The following is a 23,955-nucleotide window of genomic DNA, read 5'->3' on the forward strand; positions in this document are numbered from 1 at the left end:
TTGCACACACAGTTAAGTGGACCTATTATGTTATATATGCTGTTACAGTGGTAGGTGCTTCTATGAAACAGAGTCATCTTACAAGTAATCCATGCAAACAAAAAGCTCAGGATTCAGGACTCTTGGCTCTGTGTGATGTCAATAAGAACGGCGAACTCTGCAAATACAGAAGCCCCTCCCACATGTCATTCAAACCTATCGATGATGGGCAAACTAAAATATAGTCAAGTCATCTCACCTTTATTCAGATAGCAGCCTGCAGGTATATTTGGTATCCATTTAAGAGCTAAATAATAATAACAATGCCAGTAATAAATGCAAATATCATAAATGTCAATTTACGTGAATAAGTACTTGTAAATGTAAATGTAGATTTAATGTAATAGAGGCAGATGATCTGCAGTTGCAACCCTTAAAGGGAGCAGCTGAAAGAAGAAAAAGAAATGTAAATGCAGAGATACATGTGTCAGTTCATTTTGTGTAGAACTATACAAAATGATGATGCAGATGAAAGCATGGAAGGCAAGAATATACAAACATGAATACAGGATATATTTCAGTTATGAAATTAAAGATCTAAAACCTGCTGTGGTGACGTAAGAGGTGGAAGCAAGACTGGAAATGAGCAAATATTTGGGATCATGTTGTGTGAGGGTTTTTTTTTTTTAATTCAAAGGTGACCTGCAGCCCACATAGCTGACTGTAGTTCTGAAAGCCCCAGATGAAAGGTCAGAGTTCGGTCTGTCATCTCACTGGGGTGTCGCTGAAGTAAAGTTGCCATTTCATCTACAAATAAATCCCCTGCATGAAGGAAGGTTGTTGACCATCCCACCAACATACTCAAGCTGGTTTTGAAATCCACCATGACCCGTTAACGTAGCAGGATTTTCTAATGTCAACAAAAAAAAGATCAATATGAGTGTCTCGGTGTAGTAGCACCTGTAGTAGTAGGTACCTTTTGGCTACTTAGTAACTACTTTTTAGAGAACAACAACTGTTGTCCCTCTGCACTCATTAGTTCAGCTTTATAAGAACAGCAGCTTTATTTTTATATTAATGAACTGAACTGGTTTTATTGAGGAGGATTTGAGCTTTATTATTGGATATCACTGGCATCTAGAAGTCATCAGGATATCTGTGTTCTCATTTTTAGCCTCAGCTTTAAAGTCGGTTTTTGAGTATATAGTTAATAAAGACAATGTCAGATCAGAAGAGAGCTTGGTTTAGAGCCCCATGATGCAAATCTGCACTGGCGAACACAGGTTCCCAATAAATAATCACTGGAGTTACTGGATTATTGCATTGATTCATTTATTCTGTCATTGATTGTTTTATTTTGCTCAGCTTACTCACTGCACTATATCTTTGGGTTGACCAATCACATTATTTCTTTCTGCTGTGCAGCTCCATCTATAACAGAGACCCCAATCTGTGTTTGTGTGCTGGCCATTTATACTGATTAAACGGGCCTTCCTGCCATGACTTTTGTTCTATAAGTTGTCACTCTAAACAGTTTATTCTGTATAAGCAGTTTGAACACAGTGATGTATGTTTGCATTTACATTATCACAAGATATAGATTATGCTCTTATCCTGAGTGGCTGACACTGTTTTGCTCATGCTACCATCACAGCAAAGTGATTACAGTCAGGCGTGATGTGCGCTTATACGGACAGCAGAGGCATCAGTAAAAACAGATGTGGTGTGTGTATGTATACACTACCAGTCAAACCTTTGGACACACATTGTCATTGAAGGGTTTTTCTTTATTTTCATGATTATTTACATCATAGAAGACTTCAAAACTATGAATGAACACATATGGAATTATGTAATAAACAGTGTGAAGTTTGAAACAACTCAAAACGTGTTTGAAATTTGATTAGATCAAAATAGCCACCCTTTGCTTTGATTACTGCTTTGCACACTCTTGGCCTTCCATCAATGAGCTTCATGAGGTCGGCACCTGAAATGGTTTCCCAACAGTCTTGAAGGAGTTCCCAGAGATGCTGAGCACTTGCTAGCCCTTTTGCTTTCACTCTGAAGTCCATCTCATCCCAAACTATCTCGAATGGGTTTAGGTCAGGTGACTGTGGAGGCCAGGCCATCTGGGGCAGCACTCCATCACTCTCCGTGTTGGTCAAATGGCCCTTACACAGTCTGGAAGCATGTTTGGGGAACTCAAAGTTTTAGCAATTTTGTGGACTGACTGACCTTCAGTTCTTAAAGTAATCGTGGACTGTTGTTTCGCTTTAATTAGCTGACTGGTTCTTTCCATAATATGAATTCTAACAGTTGTCAAATAGGGCTGTCAGCTGTGTACCAACCTGACTTTTGCACAACACAACTGATGGTCCCAACTCCTTTAAGAAGGCATGAAATTTCACAAATGAACCCTGACAAGGCACACCTGTGAAGTGAAAACCTGTTCAGGTGACGACATCATGAAGCTCACTGAGAGAAGGCCAAGGATTTGCAGCGCTGTCAGCAAAGCAAAGGGTGGCTACTTTCACGAATCTTAAATATAAGAGATATTTAGAGTTATTTATCAATTTTTTCTTTGCTACATAATTCCATATATCTTGCTTCATATGTCCAATGTCTTCAGTTTGTCAATGTGGAAAGTATTAAAAAAATAAAGAAAAAACATTAAATGAGAAGGTGTGTCCAAACTTTTGACTGGTAATGTACATACAGTGGTGTGTTTACCTCCTTCTATTTTTTGATAAGTTTGTCACACTTAAATCTGTTAGATTATCAAACAAAATTGCATATTAGACAAAAATAAGACAAGTAAACACAAAATGCAGTTTCTAAATGAAGGCGTTTATTTTTAAGGGGAAAGAAATCCAAAACCTACATGGTGAAGAAGTGATCGCCCCCTAAACCTAATAACTGGTTGCGCCAACTATCTATACACCAATAGAAACTGTTGGTTGGTTGTGTATAGCTGTAGTTTTTTTTTTACTAAGCATTTCTTTCTTTGTCTCTGCAGGTCTTTATCATGTACTTCAGGCCAAGCACCTTCAGGTGCATCCTGCTCCGCTGGGTGCGAATGCTTGGTTTCTCCATTGTCTACGGCACAGTCACACTTAAGATGTACAGGTAGGTTAGCACTGAGAGTAGTCGATACTAACATTTAATGTAGTTAAAATTAAGTGCTTCTGTTTAATACCTTCTCCTTAAACATCAAAGCACAGTGGTTAATGGCTTTGAATAAATGCTCAATTTCTTGAAAAATACATGAACTTTACTGTAAAATATTTAGTTTATTTTACTGGAAGATATTTTGTATGATCTTTTTCTGAGTGAGCTGGAAGGAAATTAGGCCTATTTATAAATCCACAACTGCATTCAGTTATAATTAAATAACATTTGGGTTCAGTGAGTATCTACAAATATAAATCTCATATCAAATAATATGAAATTGATCATATTTGTCATATATTTAATATGTTTTGATACAGACACTATTTGTGGTCAAAGAGCAACTTGTATACGATGGTTTCCACATAACATAGTATTTTTATTTATTATTTAAAATTGATAAGTTAATTGAGTTTTTGGAGTACTGGGAGGACAATAGATGTCTGTTTTGTTTTGCTTTTTAGCAAACAAAACTATATTATAAAGAGACTATAAAATGATTCATTTCAAAACTAAGTTAAACCACTTGCCTTTAAGACTGTGTAATTTTATGGGGGGAAAAGAGCATGTTCCTCTTGAATTTATATGCGTATACTTATCAGCTAAAGTTTGCTAACTTGTACACCCAGAGTGTACCATAAATGGGAAGACTTTGTTTCTGATTTCTGTCCTTTCAAATAAACATTGAGTGATTTATTGGGGATTTTCTCAAATCCACAAAGGTCTACGTATAAGCTAAATGTATACATACACTCACACTAATATTTGGTTAAACGTCACTTGGCAGGTTTCAAGTTGCACCGTGATCCTGGATCTTTTGATAGCCATCAACAAGTTTCTGGAATAACTTTGGCTGGAGATTTGAACACCCTTCTTGGCAAAATTGATAGAGTTAATTTAAATTGGTTGGTGTTCTGTCACAAACCTCGGTTTTAAGCATAGTCCCTAAATTTTCAATAGGGTTGATGCTTAAAGAGCTTTGGGAAGTTCATGTGTTAGCTTACTTTCTTAATCCATTCCAAAACCAATTGGAACACCCAATTATGTCCAAGTTTTCACCATCTGCCTGTTTATTTAAGATAACATTGAATAATTTGTGATAATCGGTGATTCCTGGGTTGTTTCTAAACTTCCTAACCAATCTCTTCTGTCACCCTTCGGGTCTTCTGCCAGACCTTTGCAAAGTGGTAACACATCTGGATGACTTGTACTTATCTACAGTTGTTTGAACTGATGATCTTGAAATCTGCAGTTGTTTAGAAATAGCTCCCAGAGATCTCCCCAGCTTGTATAAATCTGCAATTATCGTGGAGAGCAAAAATTATTCTGTGGATTTTTGTCTAACTTACATTACTTACTTTGAGCCTAATTCCACTGATATCAAAAGTCTCTCCAGGCAAAGACATCTCTCAAGAAACTTCATATTGAAGTGACATCAAATTCAACACTCAGTCACTGACTTTACTGTTTACTACAAGTTGCACCAGTTTGTCTTTAGTACCCAAATACTCCACATTAAGGGCCAATACTGCTCTTGTTTTGGACCAGAGTACTGAAGGTGTTCCTGTCACGCACAGCCCAGAGAATGCCCTACATGTCCAGCCTCCATTTACTGAGAATTCTGGGAGTGATGCTGATGACAGTCAGCTGGTTCCTGTGTGCATGGACGGTGGGTGTTATGCAGAATCGTGACAGAAACATTCCAGTCTTCATCACAACCAACACACCTGATGGACAGGGCTTCAACATGTGTTACCTTGACCGCTGGGACTACATGATGGCTGTAGGTAAGTAAACTACATGTAAAGAACCTGTTAAGAGTATCAACAGCATCATTAAACATACAGTAGCTGTTACAGTGATTCTATTAAATCTCAAAGTGTACCTATGTCTATATCTATTTACAGTTATGATAAAAAGAAAGTAAAACCTCTTTCACCTCTAAGTCTTTATGCATAAGGACATAATAAAGATAATCTGATTCATTTTAGGTCTAAGAATTCAGTAAATACTACTTTAGATGTGTCATCATCATAATCAGGCTAGAGCCTAACCCAGCTGTCATTGGGCGAGAGGCGGGGTACACCCTGGACAGGTCACCAGTCTATCACAGGGCCAACACATAGTGACAGACAAGCATTCGAACTCACATTCACACCTATGGGCAAGTTTACAACTTTATTATTATAGTTCATTACAAGTCCATTTTTACACTTATTCCTTAAAGCAATAAATTAGACAACAAAGTAGAAGGCAGCGTTGGTACAATAAAATCCAGTGGGGCACACAGGATCACTTTGTCAGCAATTCACTGGGATTATCTTGACAACTTAAGTTCTAGGTAAAAATAAAAAAGTATACATCAGTAAATAGCTGGCCATTAAATTATAAGAAACCAGAATATATCTTAAAAAATAATTTCACTGTTGAATAAGCTTAAATGAGACTTCTTTGAATTGCATTCAAGAAAGGTATTTAAGTTGTCACCAGTATTAAGAGCTTTAGCGCACAACATAAAGCACCACAAAACTACTGTTAGGGTGAAGTAAAACTAGTTTCAACATTTGTACTGTGTATTCTTGAACATCCAAGTGATTATAAAGTCTTCTGCTACAGCTGAGCTTCTGTTCCTGTGCTGGGGGAGTTCACTGTGGACTGCTGTAAGGCCAGTACCCTCAGCTTTCCATGAACCTCGTTACATGGGCATCGCCATCCACAATGAGCTGCTTCTCTCCTCTCTGTTCCACCTGTTCCGGTAAACAGTAACCAAGACCACTAAGGTCAATGTGTCTGAAAAGAAAGGCAGTAAAGCCCATCACATGCTTAACAATATGTCTGTGTACCATACGAAATAGAAAGCCAACACACGTTGACGTGGGATGATTCTATATTTTCTGCTTCCCACAGATTTACCTTTCCATCTCTTCATCCTGATTGGATGCTTCTGCTCTCCTTCACACACACCCATGTCACCATCACTGTGACACTCGCCCTGCTCTTTGTTCCCAAGGTATTCCACATTTTTATGTCCATAGTGCCAGAGTAGACTAATTATACAGTAAGAATTAGTGCAGTCAGCGTTAATCTCATTGAAATGACGTTACACCATAACCTCGTTAACGCAGACCGCCCTGTGCGTGGGGCTGCACTGTGTCAATGCGTTAGCGCGGTTAGCTGGTTAACACGTTAGCGCCATGCAGCCCCGTGCACGGGGTGATCCGCGTTAACTCGCTAACGGAGATTTGCCGCATTAACGTCATTTTAACGAGATTTACGCTGACAGCACTAGTAAGAATAGAAAAAAAGTCATGGAAAATGGATTAGCGCTTTTCTACTGCCCTTGGCAAAAAAAAAAAATTTACTACAAGCCTCATTCACACACATTAATATATTGTCTAACAGTCACATACACACTCACATGGATGCATCAGGGATAACCCTGTGTTCTGTATCTTGACCATGGATATTTCAACATTCAGAGTAGCTGGGACTCAAACCACTTATTTTCTGATTGGATGACATGCTGTAAAAATCTAAATGATATCTCACAGTATTCTCAAACTTGTTAGCTTTATCTTTAACTACTTTAAGCATGTAACTCGACTTTATGTTAAATATAAGACCTCGTTATATAATGCTAACGATAACCGCTAACTCAGCATGGTCTAGTTCTGCTTGAAAGCCAGCCAGTATGCTAATGTATGCTGAATGCTAATATGTATTAAGCTAACATGCTACATTTACTTAGATATCATAAAATGTTGGTGGAACTCACCGCTGTTGCCAAGTGCTTACTCATAGGAGTTCGTCTGATTGTTGGGGTTTCCTCTTTATTATTGTAGCTTCTTTACCTTACAATATAAAACACATAGAGGTGACTGTTGTTATGATATGGTGCTATATAAATGAAGTAGAATTCAACTGAAGTGGAAAGCCTTCCAATCAGTCCTTCTAGTTAAACAATGTTCAAGACTTCTTTCTGTATGTGTAATTATTACTTATGGACTGTGTTGAGTCAAAACCAGTTATCTTACATGTGCTTCTCTCCTATGTGTTCCACAGTTCCTTTATGTATCCAAACCTGGGAGAGAGGAGATTGCAGCAGAGGTGTATGAAGATGAAGTTGACCTGCGGCGCTCTGGCTCCTACCTCAACAGCAGTTTTCACTCTGCATGGAGTGAGCACAGTGTGGACCCTGATGACTTTCGGGTAAACACTGTTGTCCCCACAGAACGATGTTATCACTTTGCAGTAGGGCATAATGCACATAATATGGAAGAAATTCCAAAGGCTACATTTAAAAAAGAAAAAATAATTATCCCTTAATTTTAATTATGTTTATATGTAGATTCAATAAACAAATGGTAAATATGTTATAAATGAAATCATAAAGTAACAGTAAATACAGTTAACTGTAGACTGAACAAATTTCTATGAACTTTCTCCACCCTTCAATCCTTTGCTTTAACCTGAACTGTGTTCTTCATACTTGAAAACTCTTTACCTATCCTGACTCTCCTTGTCTTTTCCTCTTCTCAATCATTTCAACCTCTATCTCATCAATTCCCTCTTTTCTTCATATGCATCAGGATGAACTGAAGAAATTATATGCCCAGTTAGAAGTCCACAAGACGAAGAAGATGGCTGCAAACAACCCTCATCTACCTAAAAAACGAAGCTCTCGATGTGCACTGGGGAGATCCCTTATAAAACGCATAGCTGAAATCCCAGAAACGATGAGCCGCCAGTGCAGCCGTGAGGAGAAAGATGGATCCTTCCGCAGTAGAAGTGGGAATCATTCTGACTCTTTTAGAAGGTCTACAGAGACGGTCAGTATCAGTTACAGAAGTTCAATGAAGTCAGCATCTCTATCACCATCACCATCCATGCGTAAGTCGCAAAGTGATCATCACTATGTCAGGGAACGAGAGTCTTTGCACACCTCCACATTAAGGGCCAATACTGTGAAGAGATCCTCACAGCGATCTGAGACAGACTCCTTGGATATACCACCAGGGGTCTGTAAGTCAGCCAGTGCCCAGAATCTGACGATTGATACCAATCTCTTGCATCCTGATCACAACAGACTTCATAAATCTTGGAGCCTAACCTCAACTACCAGCCATTCTATGGAGAATATACCCAAGGTTAACAGAGCCAACACAGTGAGGTCGAGGCCAAGCCTTTCTATAAGTGACCAGACCAGGAGTGCTCTCAAATCTGAGTCATTTGACAAGGCTGAAATCTGCCCTTGGGAGGTGGAGCCAGAACAGTCAAGTGACAAGAACCAGAAGCATGTCACATATGCAAACTCTGGGGATGATGAGGAAAAAAGGCCACCATCTCCAATTGCACTTATCTGTCCTTGGGACCATTTGCCACCTGTAGAAAAGAAGTCTTCTGTGGACAAAGGCCTACAAGGTGAAACCGAGTCCCCCAAGTCTACCATGTCTACAAGTGCACCTGGTTCTCCAAGACCAAAGATTGTGAAGGATCAGCGTGTTTTCTCTTTCCGCACCACTACAACCGCTAAGTGGCTGACTGTGAAAACATTGATGGGATCAATTGATGCAGCTAGCAGGTCCAGCAAGGATGGAAGCTTAAATAGAGAAGATTCTATTTCGCAAAAAAGTCAGGAAAGTGCTTCAACAACACCAAGGTCAGGAACATCAAGACATCCTAGCATTGAAAAGAGGTCACTCCAGAAAAGAAGCATGACAACAGCAGATGGAAAACCATGTCTTGTTAAGCAGAATGCAGTCAGACTCTCTTCTGGGGATTCCTCTGACAGAAGCCCACGAAGGCTTGTAATTGTAAAATCTTCTATCCATCCATGTGATTCAGAAGATATGCAAAAAGATGGGACATATGAACACGTGCTTTTGTCGAGGCAGAGTAGTAAACGTAGTAGTATAAGTTCTATAAGCAGCTCCAGAACCCCTTCAACTCACAGAAGAGGTAGTTATCGAATTACTCCAACCCGTAATGTTCCTCATACAGATGTATGTTCATGGGATATCGCTAGTGGAGAGGGACCAAAGAAGCAGCAGAGCATCAAAGCAGATGTCTGCCCTTGGGAATCACAGGTATCTGAACGATCTAACGTATGTCCTTGGGAATCTCAAGAGCAAGCGAACATGAGAAGACAAGGAAGTGGTCATGGAGAAGTGGGTCCTTTGGAATCTCAGGATATTCCAGTTGTTTCTCACACTATCCTTTCTAAAGATTTACAGGCACAGCAGCCTTTAAAAGGCATATTAAACATATGTCCCTGGGAGACTTCAGAGTCTCCCCAGCCTTCAGTAATACAAACTAATGAATACGCTAATGTTTGTCCGTGGGATATGCAGGACAAGGTTGAAGGTGTATACGAAAATTTAAATCCTTTAGAAAACAGGGGAACACTGACAGTGCCCCTTCAGCGAGAGGTCATGAAAGCTGCAATCTATCCTGGTGCATCAAGTAATGAGCAACATTACCATGCAATATCACCTGCCTCAAACTGGGGTAAACACATAAACAAAGCAGCAGCAAGTTCTCCATGGGATTTCCCTGATCCCCCGACAATCAAGGAAAATATTTGCCCATGGGAAGGCAGTAACACGGAGCAGACAATTACAGAATCAACTCCACAAATGACAATAAAGGTACATATTTGTCCCTGGGAAAGTGAACAAGACAATCCAGAAGATTTAGAAATAGATACCTCACTTTTGAAAGCTACTTCAGAACATACTGATGGAAAAGACAGCACAAGAGTTAATGTATGCCCCTGGGAAACAGCACTACCTGAAAAAACTGCAGCGACCAAAACAATGTCTCAAGAACTTAAAAAGCCAGCAGAGGTTTGTCCATGGGAAATAGAGGAACCAGAATCAGGAAAGCCAGAGATCCCCAAAATATCAGAGAGCACCGCTCGAGCAAATGTTTGTCCATGGGAAACAGGTGAAGCAGGGACAGTTAAAACTGAAGTATCAAACGCATCTGAAAAACTACAAAGGAAGGGCATTTCCCAGGAAAATGTTTGTCCACTGAAAACAGAAACCCCCAAAGTTCTGAAAAAGCAAGACAGCACAAAAGCAGATGTTTGTCCATGGGAGACTGAAGAATCAAAAGTTCTGAAAATACAAGGTAGCGCTCTGGCAAATGTTTGTCCGTGGGAGACTGAAGACACTATGGCTGCCAAAAAGAACGATAGCATTAAAGAAAATGTTTGTCCGTGGGAGACTGAACAACCAAAAGTTCTTAAAAAACAAGATAGCACTCGGGCAGATGTCTGTCCATGGGAGACAGGAGAACCAAACATTCTCCAAAAACAAGATAGCACTCGGACAGATGTTTGTCCATGGGAGACAGAAGAACCAAAGGCTGCCAAAAAGAACGATAGCACTAAAGAAAATGTTAGTTCATGGGAAACAGAAGAACCAAAAATTCTCCAAAAACAAGATAGTGCTCGGACAGATGTTTGTCCATGGGAGACAGAAGAACCAAACATTCTCCAAAAACAAGATAGCACTCGGGCAGATGTCTGTCCATGGGAGACAGGAGAACCAAACATTCTCCAAAAACAAGATAGCACTCGGACAGATGTTTGTCCATGGGAGACAGAAGAACCAAAGGCTGCCAAAAAGAACGATAGCACTAAAGAAAATGTTAGTTCATGGGAAACAGAAGAACCAAAAATTCTCCAAAAACAAGATAGTGCTCTGGCAAATGTTTGTCCGTGGGAAACTGATGAAACCGTCCAAAAGAAAAGTATCACTGGAGCAGGTGAAGACAAAAATGATATTCCCAACAGTGACAAGGATGTCATAGAAAGTCAGAGCTGCCTTAGTGTCGAAGGAACTCCAGCAGACACAAGCCCTGAGCAAACAGATGAGTCTAAGGCAAACTTAGCCCTGGGCAGGCGAGATGCTCTGTGCCCTTGGGAGATGTTAAGGAGCACATCTGGCTCATTCACTGACAATGCGTCAGATATCTTTACATGGGAGCCAGAGAATATTCCAGAGGAAGACGAAGAGGACGATGCCGAGTGTGCTGCTGAAGCTCTTGTATTCCCACCTGACCTATAGCTTTATACTTTTGTAGCTACTGTAGGCTCAGCTATAGAAGAGCTTCCCTGCAGCTGGCAACGGCAAAATTTCTTTCTGATGGATTATTAAACAATAATTAAAGAGTAGACTTGATTAATGAAATTTGACAAACAGTCGGGCCATGCCCACATGTCTAAAATCCTGGAAGGCTAGACTTGGCTGGACACTCCAAGTTGTGCAGACCTGACTGAAAATACATTTTGTAATGTACATACAGAAGATTTATGTACCCCATACATTTAACACAAAAAAGATTTTTACATGATAGAAGGGCATGTAAAGCAGTTAGCTGAAGTCCAATGTCTTTGTTTCTGTCCCCCATATTAAATGCAAATGATTTTGTGCGTCTTTGAGTGACGTCACTCAATTTTGCCATGAGATCAGTATATTGATGGCTGAGCTACAATTATTACAAAAGCTGAAGTTAAGTCAGCACTACTCTCAAACAAAAGTACAACACAGGGTGTCTACAGATACGACACTTTGGAATACTCCTGCCCCATATAAATATACACCAGACAACTCAAAATGTCTTAAAAAATCATTTGTTCAAACTAAAATAAAATACAAACTGTCAAGCAGGAATACAATGGACACAGTTACATTTCAAAAGTATTGATAAAACTATGCATACTTCTTTGTTTGGGTGACTCATTTCCTGACAAAAAACTAGTGATTACTATTAAAGTGGACCGACTATGCTTTCATTTTCGGTCATGCTCACTGCCACAGTGGTAGCTGCTCATATTTGAACACAAAGTTTTTAATGGTGTGTGAAAATTATTCTGTGTGTCAATAGCTTGGTTTCAGACAGTTCTATCTACTGTGCTCATTATTTGATATCATTGGGAGGGGATATCCCTAATGTGGTCACCTCAGGCACCCACCAACTGTTTATACCTTCTGTTGTTGAGGAGCAACTAATCAAAAGGAAGATGGTCTAAAAAGATAGGAAAGAAAGATAAAACAGCTTGTTTCACACAGTGCATGAACTTAATCTGAACTCCGAGTCAAAGAAAAACATATGAAAAACATTGCAATCACCACAGAGCTGTTGTGTAATCACCTTTTGAAAACACTGCAGCTATTTGATAAGGCTGATTACGTTTTTAAGCACAAATGACTTAAGCCAAAAGTGGTTTGCACCACAGTAGTAAATGTTCCTTGGTTGTTTAACAGATCTTGACAATATTTTTTCTTTAAAGACAACATCTTATGATTATCAGATGGTCATCATTCGCTAATCACTTCTTCACATCAAACAATGCTTTTAATTTCAGTGTGTGATATTAGTGAATGCTACTTTAAGTTCTGAATCACTGCTCACAGATTTCAGAGTCAGCTTCCAAGTTAAAAAAAAACAGTAATATGTGGTAAATTCTGGACTTTAAATATCAGCAGTTGTTAGTTAAGATGTAATTAAGCTGCATGTCCATGCCAGCAAATATTGTTTGAAATTCATTGATGGTTATCATCAGACTTTATGCTGCTACAGTGTCATACAGTGATTTTATTGCTTAACTCCAGTTGTTGGCTCCAAGTCTTTTTTTTTTTTGTCAGTGGACTGACCTAGTTTTGTAAGCAATGTTTGTGTGTTGTTGTTTTTTTAATGAGTGTACTGTAAATTGTAGACACACACATATATATAGTTGTAACACATCTTGATTTGTGCTTACAGTAATTTGTGAAAAGAAAACCAGGTGAGACACTTTATCTCATATTTCCTGAGTATATCCATCGCAGAAATAAATTACTCAATTTCTGTACATCTGACCATTTTATTTCTTACATGTGCACAATCAATTTAATAAAACAATAAGTTTGAGACAAAACCATCATGAAAAGAAGGTTTTATTGGCTTTCTGTGCAGTAGTATCTAAAATTCACCTGCTGCTTCCAGTGCCTCAACAACCAAAGCCCCTTTTCAATCAGAAACGAGCCTCATAGGGAAGCCTGGTTTCCTGCCGAAGTGGACAAATTATAACCAGCCACAGCCAACTTTTAAACAACATTTGGCCCATGAATAACACAGTCCGCCTGTGGTTCGATGAAAGGCGCAGCGCCCCCTGGTGGCTCATTTATACCACTGTACTGCCTCTGGTTTAGGAACTTCATAGTTCAGGGCATCAAATTCTTCCCCTGGCTTCAGCTCTGGACCAGGAATCATGACCGTCTAGAAGAAGAAAACAAAGTGGAATCTTATTTAAATGTTGGTGAAGTCCAAAAGCCTTCTGCAGAACGTGTGCTGGCATATTTTGTTCCAACAGCAATCAACGTTTAAGATCAGAACAGCAGAAAGGTTTCATAAAAAGAAAAATAAACTTCTCTAGTTTACCTGTAATGTTTTCTCCTGAAAACAATCTTTAGATTCTCTATCACAGTGGGGGGGAAAGTTTTTTTTTGGTTTGAGTTCATGGACAAAATGCAAGGAGGCGTTTCACTGACAGATTGTGACTGACAGAAGGCAGACACATACTAACCTGTATGATCAAAGCTAAAATAATTTATCTGTCACAAATGTCTCAATTAGTGACTAAATACTAGAATCAGAATTCATTAGAATATTAGTATTAGAATAAAAGGTATATACAGTAACTTATTCCAATGTTATCATGAACCTCTAGTAAAGACTGATCAGATTCTGATACATCACTTGAGGCATAGTTCCTTTTATTATACTGACATAGATTTCCTTTGCTTTCTTGCCCTGAAGCCCAAATAAGAGACAGACACTAATTGTTCACAGCTGATCACCACAATCTCTTATCGACAGATGAATTAGAATGAGAAGTTTAGTAAATCATCTTCACATCACATCATGGGTTTTTTGACAGTATGACTAACGCTTTTTTTTGCAGAGCTCTGATGCTGATGGTAAAAACACCTTCCAGGCAACATTACAGCTCCATCTGCCACATATATCTGAGCCACAGCAGGGACTGACTCACATATTTAAGGTGATTACATTCTCAGTTCTCAGCAGTGATGCATTTAATGCAAGCCATCTCCTGTGTCACTCTCGCTTTGCAAAGGTTTCTGTAGACTTAACACAACCTCCTGGTTTGCTTTTTCTTTACTGAATCTCCCTGACACGCTCGTGTGGGAGCAACTTGTAACAGATTCACCTTAATGCAGCAGATCACCAGGTTTAAATTCCAGGTGACAGGAGTGGTAATTATTAACTACCTTTGACTCAAAACACTGTTCTACAGTATATTTCAGTAGAGCTGCAATTGTATTTACTTGCATTATCTTTTCAGACAAATTACATTTTACATACAAAATACGACTGTCTGCCGTGTAAAAAGTGCAGATTTCAACCTGCTATGATGCAGCCTACGACTGCCTAATTTCATCTTGTTGTATGAATGTAGAATTGGGGTGACACAATGAAATCATCTCCCGAAGTATTTAGAACAGATCCAGCTCAAACAGCAGAATAGCATCTCCTCTGATCACATTTGACGAGGCGGCTATCTGACATTAGAGCTTTTTTTTTTCCCTGAAGATGTCAAAAAATGTGGATATCCTTTAGATAAAGTTGACTGCCCTTCTTGTTTTCTTTGTTGAGTAAGGCCAGAAGAAGCCACACATACCGTATAAGATGCATTTAAACAGCTTGTTTAACATGACTGCCGATTGTCATTTTTGTCCAGGGTTGTGGATTTTCAGTCACTGAAGAGGCAGCATTTGTAATATTAGCTACGTTTAGTCGGCTGTGAAAGCTAGAAAGATGCTAAAATTGAATGGAAGTGCTCCCTTGGTCTTCATTGGTGCTCTATATTACAGTGTGACACTAATTTTGGATAGATGAAATGTATAGTAGTGTGTGCTTTCAAGGCTCTAGTCTGCCAGGTCCATGAAAACTGAGCTTAAACTGCAGAATACAGCACCCTGAAAAGCGAGACAGTTTCATGATAGAGGTCCAGAATAAAATTTAGTGTAAGGTGAAACTTTTTGTATTTTTATTTTTTATAGAAGAAAGGCTGAAGGCTATTCAAAAAGGACACAGAAATGTATTATATTTATGCAAAGAAAGAAAAAAATATCAAAGCTTGCAATAGCTAACAGATTTTGTCTGCCTTGTTCATGTGCCCATTAAAGTGAAGTATGAACAGGCCAGTTAATAACAGTATTTTAATTAGCATTTGACAGGGAGAGAGCCTTGGACCTCTGCCTTTTTCTTACTAAAAGATAAATGTTTAGAGTAGAGGGTCACCTTAATAATTGGATCCTTGGCAGGGGCCCAAGATGGCACTATTTTTCCATGTAACCGCCACCGGCCGTAGGGGTTGATGAGATGCCTTTCTATGACCAGGTACTCCAATACATCCTTCGGCTGCTCCTCGCTTCCCAGCATTAACCTCCCGAAGCGGTCATAGATGGCCAGAGTCTGCACACAGACACAGACAGAGGTAAATTCAATTAGTCGTCTTAACACTAATTGTAACATGAACGCAAACCTAACCCTGCGTTTGATTTAGATTTTTCATCACTTCCATAAACACAGTTGTTGTGGGACACACAGATTCCAAAGCAACTCTAAAAACTGGCTGCAGGGCTACTGGTTTCACTTTAGCTCACATGAAAATATTAAATTTGTCCCAGAAGGGGCATTTGAAAGCTGCCAGACAGTTAAAAATAAGAGCTGAATTACAGAAGGAGTAACTGACCAACAACATCGAAACCTGCAAAAAAGACATGCAGCCTTAAAATGTGTGTGTTCACAAGTCAAACGGCTTCTGGAATAAAATCAAACCTGCTTTTGCTCGTTTTATGTACTGACAGGGCAAAAAAGGTCGTTTGTATGTCATCTTTCAACAAGCCAATATAAAATGCTTTATGTTACTGTCATGAACCAAACAGCAGAAGGCAATGTGATAACATACGCAGAACAGTTTTTCAAAGAGAGTCCAATAAAATACAAGATTAGAAATAGAAACATGTCAAACAAGGGAGTAGCATCTCAGAAGTGATTCGTGTCCGTCTGACAAAGGGACACGTTCAGTGAGTGAGGAATAAAACTTATAATAAAACACTAAAAAATGTACTTGCTCAAAACTGTTCTGGACAATCTCACACACATGAAAACACCAACACACACAAATACTCATACTATACTGTACCTGCTTGGAGTGCATGCGAACCGTCACCTGCCCATACAGGTTGCCTTTGGAGACCATGTCAGGGCAGCGGGCATGGACCACTCTGGGTGGCTCCAGGGACTCCACAAACCTCCAGCAGATCGTCTTGTATCGGTTACCCCTTGTCATCTCCTGAACACAATGCAGCCGAACAGAAGGTTGAGCACAATAAAACAAAGAACTGAATTATCTCAAGAATCATCAAAGGATAAACTTACAGGATAACACCTCTCAGTCACCAAGGAGTGAAGTTTCTCCTTGTTGAACCTGAAATTCAGACGAAAGATTTTAATCTTCATCTCTAAAACTGAAGCCAGAGAGTTTTCATGACACGTTGCTTTACTGTGCATCAGCCTCTCGTATCTTTGTACATATATCTCATATACAGCTAGTAAAATGTATCACCCCCCAAAAAACATCCTCACTGAGCAAATGTGTACTTCAAAAAAAAAAAAAAGAAAAAATGTTGAAAAAATGATAGTTGTTGGTGACGGGTCGCTTGCTCTGAGTATTTCAGAAACTGCTGATATCCTGGGATTTTCCCCACAGTATCATCTCCAAGGTTTACAGGGAACATCCAGTGAGCAGTCCGGCCATTCTCCTCTGTCCTCTACCAGCAACGAGGCATTTTTGCCTAGAGAACTACTCCTCTCTGAACACACCACATGTGCAACCTCGAATTAGATGGGTTACAGATGGGTGCCGCTCCTGTCAGCCAAGAACAGGAAAACTGACGCTACAGTTCGTATGAGCTCACCAAAATTGAAAAACTTGGTCTGACGAGTCTCAGATTCTGTTGCAGCATCCAGATGGTAGAGTCAGAATTTGCATAAACAACACGAAAGCATGGATCCATGTATTGTTCAGGTTGTTCTTGGTGTAACAGCATATGGGGGGATTTTCTTTGGGACCTTAGTATCAACTGCTCAACGTTTAAACTACCCGAGTATCTTCGCTAACCACAACCATCCATGATTTATGAGCACAGGGTATTCATTTCCTGATGGCTGCTTCCAGCAGGGTAACGCATGTCACGAAACTCTGACTATCTCAAGCTTGTTACTTTAACATAACTGAGTTCACTGCACTCACATAGCTCTCAATCTAATGGAGCTCCTTTGGGATGTAGTGGAACGGGAGATGCATATCATAGATGTGCAATCGACAAATCTGCAGCAACTGTGCGGCGATATGGTCAATGAATCTGTGCCAAAGACTTTAAGTCAGGTCTGAAGGCAAAAGGGGTCCAAGCCAGTACTAAAAAGGTGTACCTAATGAAGTGTCTGATGATGGTCTACAGATTAGGTTTGATTACTGTAAATGTGCATCATAACTATCATGATTCATTGTAATGTACTTTGGCTTACCACGATAACCTGTTTATCACTACAGGTTGTTTCATTATCAGAGCTGAAGGCTGCCTGAGTGCGTCTCGCACCTCTATAAAAATGTGCCACAGTAATAAACACTCCTTGTCAGTTGACTACGTGAGGTGAGACAGGGGTTTATTTTCTTACTGTGTCAGGGCGTGGTGAGCTTCAATAAAGATTTCTTGAGCTTTCTCTGCAAAATCCTTTGTTGTGAACACGGAGTCGTGCTCTTTGATTTTACGAATCCTGAAAGAACAAGAATACAGTTAGTTCACCATAAGATATTCAATGAATTCAATTAAGCAGCTGGATTGAGAAGATAATCGTTCTCAAAAATATCCAGAAAAGAAAAGCATCAGCACAGCGACAACACAAAGACACAAAGAAGAGAATCTCACGCCAGCTGTGAGGCGGCACTTTGTCGTATCTGTTCAGTACGTTGTTTCAGGCCTTCTTTAGACAGAGTGGAAAGACGAGCATCACCCTCCGGGGGTATGTAGGGGTCGAAGATTCCCGCTGGTAAAGAGAGCAGACATGAGTGATCAGCCAGTGTGAAGCCTCCGAGCAGGGAAATGTTTCAAAATAAATCATTCCTGCTGACTGATTTAGCAAGAACAATATATAACCCTACTTAGAGCACTAAAACCCTCTGTTTAGCGTCTGTGTAGCACTGACATCTTATTCAGGACACTTAATATCACCCATTCCTGGATATAAAATACATTTAGTATTAAATAATAAAAATATAAACATACATTTTTCAAATTTTTGTTAAATAACCACAGACAGACATGAAGGGGATTTTCCAGGCCTGGCTTTTTATAGAAGATAACCGCCTTAAAATATTCTGCAGTAGATCAAAAACGTGAGAAAACCATGAATCATCATATGAACATTGCCTGATGCTGCTGAAGTGAAACAGAACACAGTTACAGAGGTTTTGTCAGAGACACAATTTTAAAAAGTTGAAATTTCTTTCGGTATTGAACAACAGAAATGAGGCCGGATGTCATTTTGGATTTAAAAAACAAACAAAAAAATGTCAGACAGCACCTTATACAGCGGTAGACTGGTGCATAATAAGCAACCAAAAAATGCAGAAAACAGAGATTTTTGATGGGAAACTGGTCTTTAAGTACGCTGAGATAGACCTGTGCAGGGAGTGTGATTTTATTTTGGGGAAGCAAAACAGCAAAAGTACGAGAAAATTCATGGCAACGTTTTTCAACGTGAAGCATAGTTTTGATCTTCTTTTGCTGCTGGTTCAGTGAATTTTGGTCGGAGAGCGATAAAACCTGCAGCTTCAGAATCTATGAGCTGTTGGCTTTCAGCCCCGACGACACGTACACGTCTGTGTCGTCGAGCTGCGCTTTGTGTTTACATCTTTTTGTGAAATCAGTTTCCCTGCTCTTTAATCATTTGCTGTTTAAGCTGTTTGGCAGTTGAAACGCTGAGATTCTCGCATTTCTAATAAAATACATTTATCTTTAAAAATCGTCTTGGGATTTAATTAACTTGTAATCTCTGTTTTTTCTTAGCTATGGGCAAATGAAACAATCAGGACCATCTTCACATTTTTACCCAGAACTTTTATCAACTGAAATATGGCAGAAAATTAACCGTTACCACGTCTAGTTATATGCTCTCTATACAAGCAATTGTTGTATGTAAAGACGATGATTATGCTGTAACACCTAATTAGTAAAAGAAATGTAAAGATAAAATATTGAATACTTATCTAAAAACAGTTCTATAACATGAACTCCTGTGTCTGAAGCAGGGAGGAAATGAAATATAGAATGGTCGTGTGAACTGTTAGCTCAGCACGCCAGATTCCTTTTCAACAACATCTGTTACTGATCCTAATTTCATGTTGTATCTACAGATTACATTCAACAGCCAGCTAATGAAAACTTGCTCCCAAAGCTAAAACTATTTAAACATAATGCCCTTGAATTAAGAAAAAGGTTTTTCCGCACTTTACTGTTATGCTGCACAATTTTTCAGTGCATGTTTACACAAAGTGTTATAATAAACTCTATAAAACGCAACAATAAATAGAGTTGATGTCCTCCAACTTATCTCTGTATCGTTTCCCTTTGCTTTAATCCCAGAGGTGTTTAACTTTCCATCAAATGGTTTTAATGCCTGTTTTTATGTTACAATAGTTTCTGCCACTTAGATGTCTTCATTCACTTTTATCAAAAATTATTTACTTTTTTCTTTTACAATTATTATTTTCAGGTAGCTGTCTCTCCCTGAGCCTAATTGGAGGTTTCTTCCTGTTAAAGGGGAGTTTTTCTTTACCACTGTCACCAAGGAGGTCATCTCATTGTTGACGTTTTCTCTGTATTATTGTATGGGTTTAATCTTACAATATAAAGTCACTGTTATTATGATTTGGTGCTATATATTTGGTGCTGTCAGTGCGCCCCAGGGTGGCTGTGGCTACAATGTAGCTGCCATCACCAGTGTGTGAATGTGTGAGTGTATGGGTGGATGACTGGATATGTAAAGCGCTTTGGGGTCCTTAGGGACTAGTAAAGCACTATATAAATACAGGCCATTTACCATATAAATTGAAGTGAACTGAATTGAAATTGAATTGTTATTAATTCTAGGGTTGTTGTTTTTTTGTTTTTTTTTATTCATTCATATATTTTTGATTTGAGTAGTTTTAGCCCATAAGTGATAAGTAAGGAAGAACGTAAGCATATCTCTCAACTGAATCCTTTTAGTTTTACTTCATTATGGCTTTTCTAATATAATTATCTTTGCATTTGGTGCTTTTTGCAGCATGCTATAGCATTTATTATCCTAAATGCTACCATGGATGTTTTATTTGTTCTAAGTGGTTCAATTCTGGTTTACATTTGTGTAACTTCTATCTTCTTTGAAGATACTCAGTCTTTTCAATAGTTTTAAAAATTTCTGAGGTGATGTTCACAGTAGGTTATTTATATGCATGAAAACAACACTGTTGCTTACTTTTGACAATAGATGGTTCCTAGGAGAGGAGTGCTAATATCCAGCATTATTCACTACCGTACTGGTAGATATGAAAAACTTAATGACCACAACGTGCTCTAGCTTCAGAAATAACATCTTATATGCATATCACTGATTTTAAGGGCCATTTTACCAGTGCAGGCGATATTGATTGGCCTCTCAAAGTACTGCTGCCTGAAGACGATGCCTGCTGCCCGGGCTTTGGCCTCTGTGTTTTCCTGCCTCTTCCCCTTCAATCCCACTGCTGGAGGGATAAAGTACCGCTTTTTGGTTCGGACCGGCAGGTAAAGTGGAATGGGATGTTGCACATCCAGAGACGTCTCAGCATTCTAAGAGGATGGAGACAAATATGTGTTTAACCACCACAGTTATCCTCTAAACTCACTGGCCCTGAATTCTACTTTTACAAAACCTAAACACTTTCAGCTTTTGTCTGCACTGTCAAAAAGACACCTTTATCTTTAATACCAAGAGGGCTGTGCCCCTTACCCTGACAGGTATTTCTAATATTTTGCCTCCCTCACAGGTGTACATGCCTGGAATACCATGCGTTTTAGTTTATATTGAACTCAACTGTTGTGAAGTTGTGATCTGTATATCTTAATCTTGTCAAATACTTAACACAGTGAAAACCTCAAGCTACGTAGTATTGTTTCATCCAGCAAGATGAACACAAAGTCTCTCTTTAGTTAAAAAAAAGAGCACCTCTGAGCAAGCAAGCAGTTATATATATATATATATATATATATATATATATATATATATATATATATATATATATATATATATATATATATATATATATATATATATATATATATATATATATATATATATATATATATATGAGAGAGAGAGAGAGAATATAGATGTGTGTGTGTGTGTGTGTGTGTGTGTGTGTGTGTGTGTGTATATATATATATATATATATATATATATATATATATATATACACACACACACACACACACATCTATATTCTCTCTCTCTCTCTCATATATATATATATATATATATATATATATATATATATATATATACATATACACACACACACATATACACATACATACATACATACATACACACACACACACATCTATATTCTCTCTCTCTCTCTCATATATAAAAAAAAAAAAAACACCCAGCACGCCCCTGCGGGCGGTTTATCCTTCAAGCTCGGGTCCTCTACCAGAGGCCTGGGAGCTTGAGGGTCCTGCGCAGTATCTTAGCTGTTCCCAGGACTGCGCTCTTCTGGACAGAGATCTCTGATGTTATTCCCGGGATCTGCTGGAGCCACTCGCCTAGCTTGGGAGTCACCGCACCTAGTGCTCCGATTACCACGGAGACCACCGTTACCTTCACCCTCCACATCCTCTCGAGCTCTTCTCTGAGCCCTTGGTATTTCTCCAGCTTCTCGTGTTCCTTCTTCCTGATATTGCTGTCATTCGGAACCGCTACATCGATCACTACGGCCATCTTCTTCTGTTTGTCTACCACCACTATGTCCGGTTGGTTAGCCACCACCATTTTGTCCGTCTGTATCTGGAAGTCCCACAGGATCTTAGCTCGGTCATTCTCCACCACCCTTGGGGGCATCTCCCATTTTGACCTCGGGACTTCTAGGTTATACTCGGCACAGATGTTCCTGTACACTATGCCGGCCACTTGGTTATGGCGTTCCATGTATGCCTTGCCTGCTAGCATCTTGCACCCTGCTGTTATGTGCTGGATTGTCTCTGGGGCATCTTTACACAGCCTGCACCTGGGGTCTTGCCTGGTGTGATAGACCCCAGCCTCTATGGATCTTGTACTCAGAGCTTGTTCTTGTGCTGCCATGATTAGTGCCTCTGTGCTGTCTTTCAGTCCAGCTTTGTCCAGCCACTGGTAGGATTTCTGGATATCAGCCACCTCCTCTATCTGCCGGTGGTACATACCGTGCAGGGGCCTGTCCTTCCATGATGGTTCCTCGTCTCCCTCCTCTTTCTTGGGTTTCTGCTGCCTGAGGTATTCACTGAGCACTCGGTCAGTTGGGGCCATCTTCCCAATGTATTCTTGGATGTTCCTTGTCTCATCCTGGACTGTGGTGCTGACACTCACCAGTCCCCGGCCCCCTTCCTTCCGCTTAGCGTACAGCCTCAGGGTGCTGGACTTGGGGTGAAACCCTCCATGCATGGTCAGGAGCTTTCTTGTCTTTATGTCAGTGGCTTCTATCTATATATATATATATATATATATATATATATATATATACACACATATACACATACATACATACATACATACACACACACACACACACACACACACATCTATATTCTCTCTCTCTCTCTCTCTCTCTATATATATATATATATATATATATATATATATATATATATATATATATATATATATATATCACTTAAAGGTAAATAGTCCCTGTGTCTATGTGGATGCTCATACTCTGTCTGTTAGCTAACATTAGCAAGGCTAGCCAGTGCAGGATTATAGGCAGTACTCATATGAAGCAAATCAAACGAATTGCTTCTTCTACATTTCGACTGTATGCCTTTCTACAACACTGTGCTCGTAAACGTTACAGTACCTTTAAACTGCTACAAATCGCTCTATGAAGAGCCCCCAAAGTCCTCCTCGTGGGCATCGCCATCTTGCCAGGATTTTCGTCATAGACTTCCGGTTGTCTCTTTCAAAATAAAACAATAATACTCTGAAACGGCTGAGCAACGTTAGGCACTTAACGCATACATGCATACACAGTGTTATGGAGTACCGGAATACGTGTACCGGTGTTACGTATTTAAAATACAAAATATGAGTAACTGTATTCCGTTAAAGTTACCGTTTAAACGGGTGGTATTCAGAATACAGTTCCTTGTTGAAATAAATACACGGCGGTCTTTTCCTTTTTCATATATGCCTTCGCTATTGTTGGTCATGTCACCCCAGTGGAAACCCAAACAAATCACATTAAGAGGCTCTAGGGCCTGTGTCTCAATCTCGCGGCCCATGTCACCTCTACTCATAATGACGTGAAGAAATATTTTTAAAATGTATTATTCAAAAAATTATTTAATATGAAGGCAGAGTGTTACAGGCATATCCCTAAAGAATGTAGCCGAATGTAGCGGACCTGTTTTTATATACGCGCGGAATAGTTTTCTATACGAGATCGCTGCAAAAAGTGCAGCC

General features: G+C 39.3%; 2 protein-coding genes across 2 annotated transcripts in view; one reads left to right on the plus strand and one right to left on the minus strand.

Moving 5' to 3' along the window:
- gpr179 (G protein-coupled receptor 179) overlaps positions 1–12,878 on the plus strand; it is a 26,671-nt gene extending 13,793 nt beyond the window's left edge. Inside the window, exons 6-11 of the mRNA XM_085409036.1 lie at positions 2,996–3,105; positions 4,696–4,934; positions 5,764–5,902; positions 6,055–6,157; positions 7,210–7,356; positions 7,737–12,878. Coding sequence (XP_085265162.1) covers positions 2,996–3,105; positions 4,696–4,934; positions 5,764–5,902; positions 6,055–6,157; positions 7,210–7,356; positions 7,737–11,219 — 4,221 coding nt within the window. The 3' untranslated portion in view covers positions 11,220–12,878. The remainder of the gene's footprint in view (positions 1–2,995; positions 3,106–4,695; positions 4,935–5,763; positions 5,903–6,054; positions 6,158–7,209; positions 7,357–7,736) is intronic.
- A 120-nt stretch (positions 12,879–12,998) lies between these two features.
- mrpl45 (mitochondrial ribosomal protein L45) lies at positions 12,999–23,449 on the minus strand. Its single transcript, XM_085409037.1, has 8 exons — positions 23,351–23,449; positions 20,897–21,092; positions 18,153–18,270; positions 17,902–18,000; positions 16,603–16,651; positions 16,367–16,516; positions 15,460–15,633; positions 12,999–13,413 (listed from the first exon to the last, which is right to left on the minus strand). Exons 1-8 carry the CDS (start codon positions 23,411–23,413, stop codon positions 13,315–13,317), a joined length of 948 nt encoding a protein of 315 aa, XP_085265163.1. The 5' UTR covers positions 23,414–23,449; the 3' UTR covers positions 12,999–13,314.
- Between the last annotated feature and the right edge of the window lie 506 nt (positions 23,450–23,955).

The sequence above is a fragment of the Rhamphochromis longiceps genome, linkage group LG6 (assembly GCF_057381845.1).
Source record: "Rhamphochromis longiceps isolate RC_006_pf linkage group LG6, R_longiceps_female_GT1.1, whole genome shotgun sequence".
In the NCBI taxonomy this organism is placed as follows: domain Eukaryota; kingdom Metazoa; phylum Chordata; class Actinopteri; order Cichliformes; family Cichlidae; genus Rhamphochromis; species Rhamphochromis longiceps.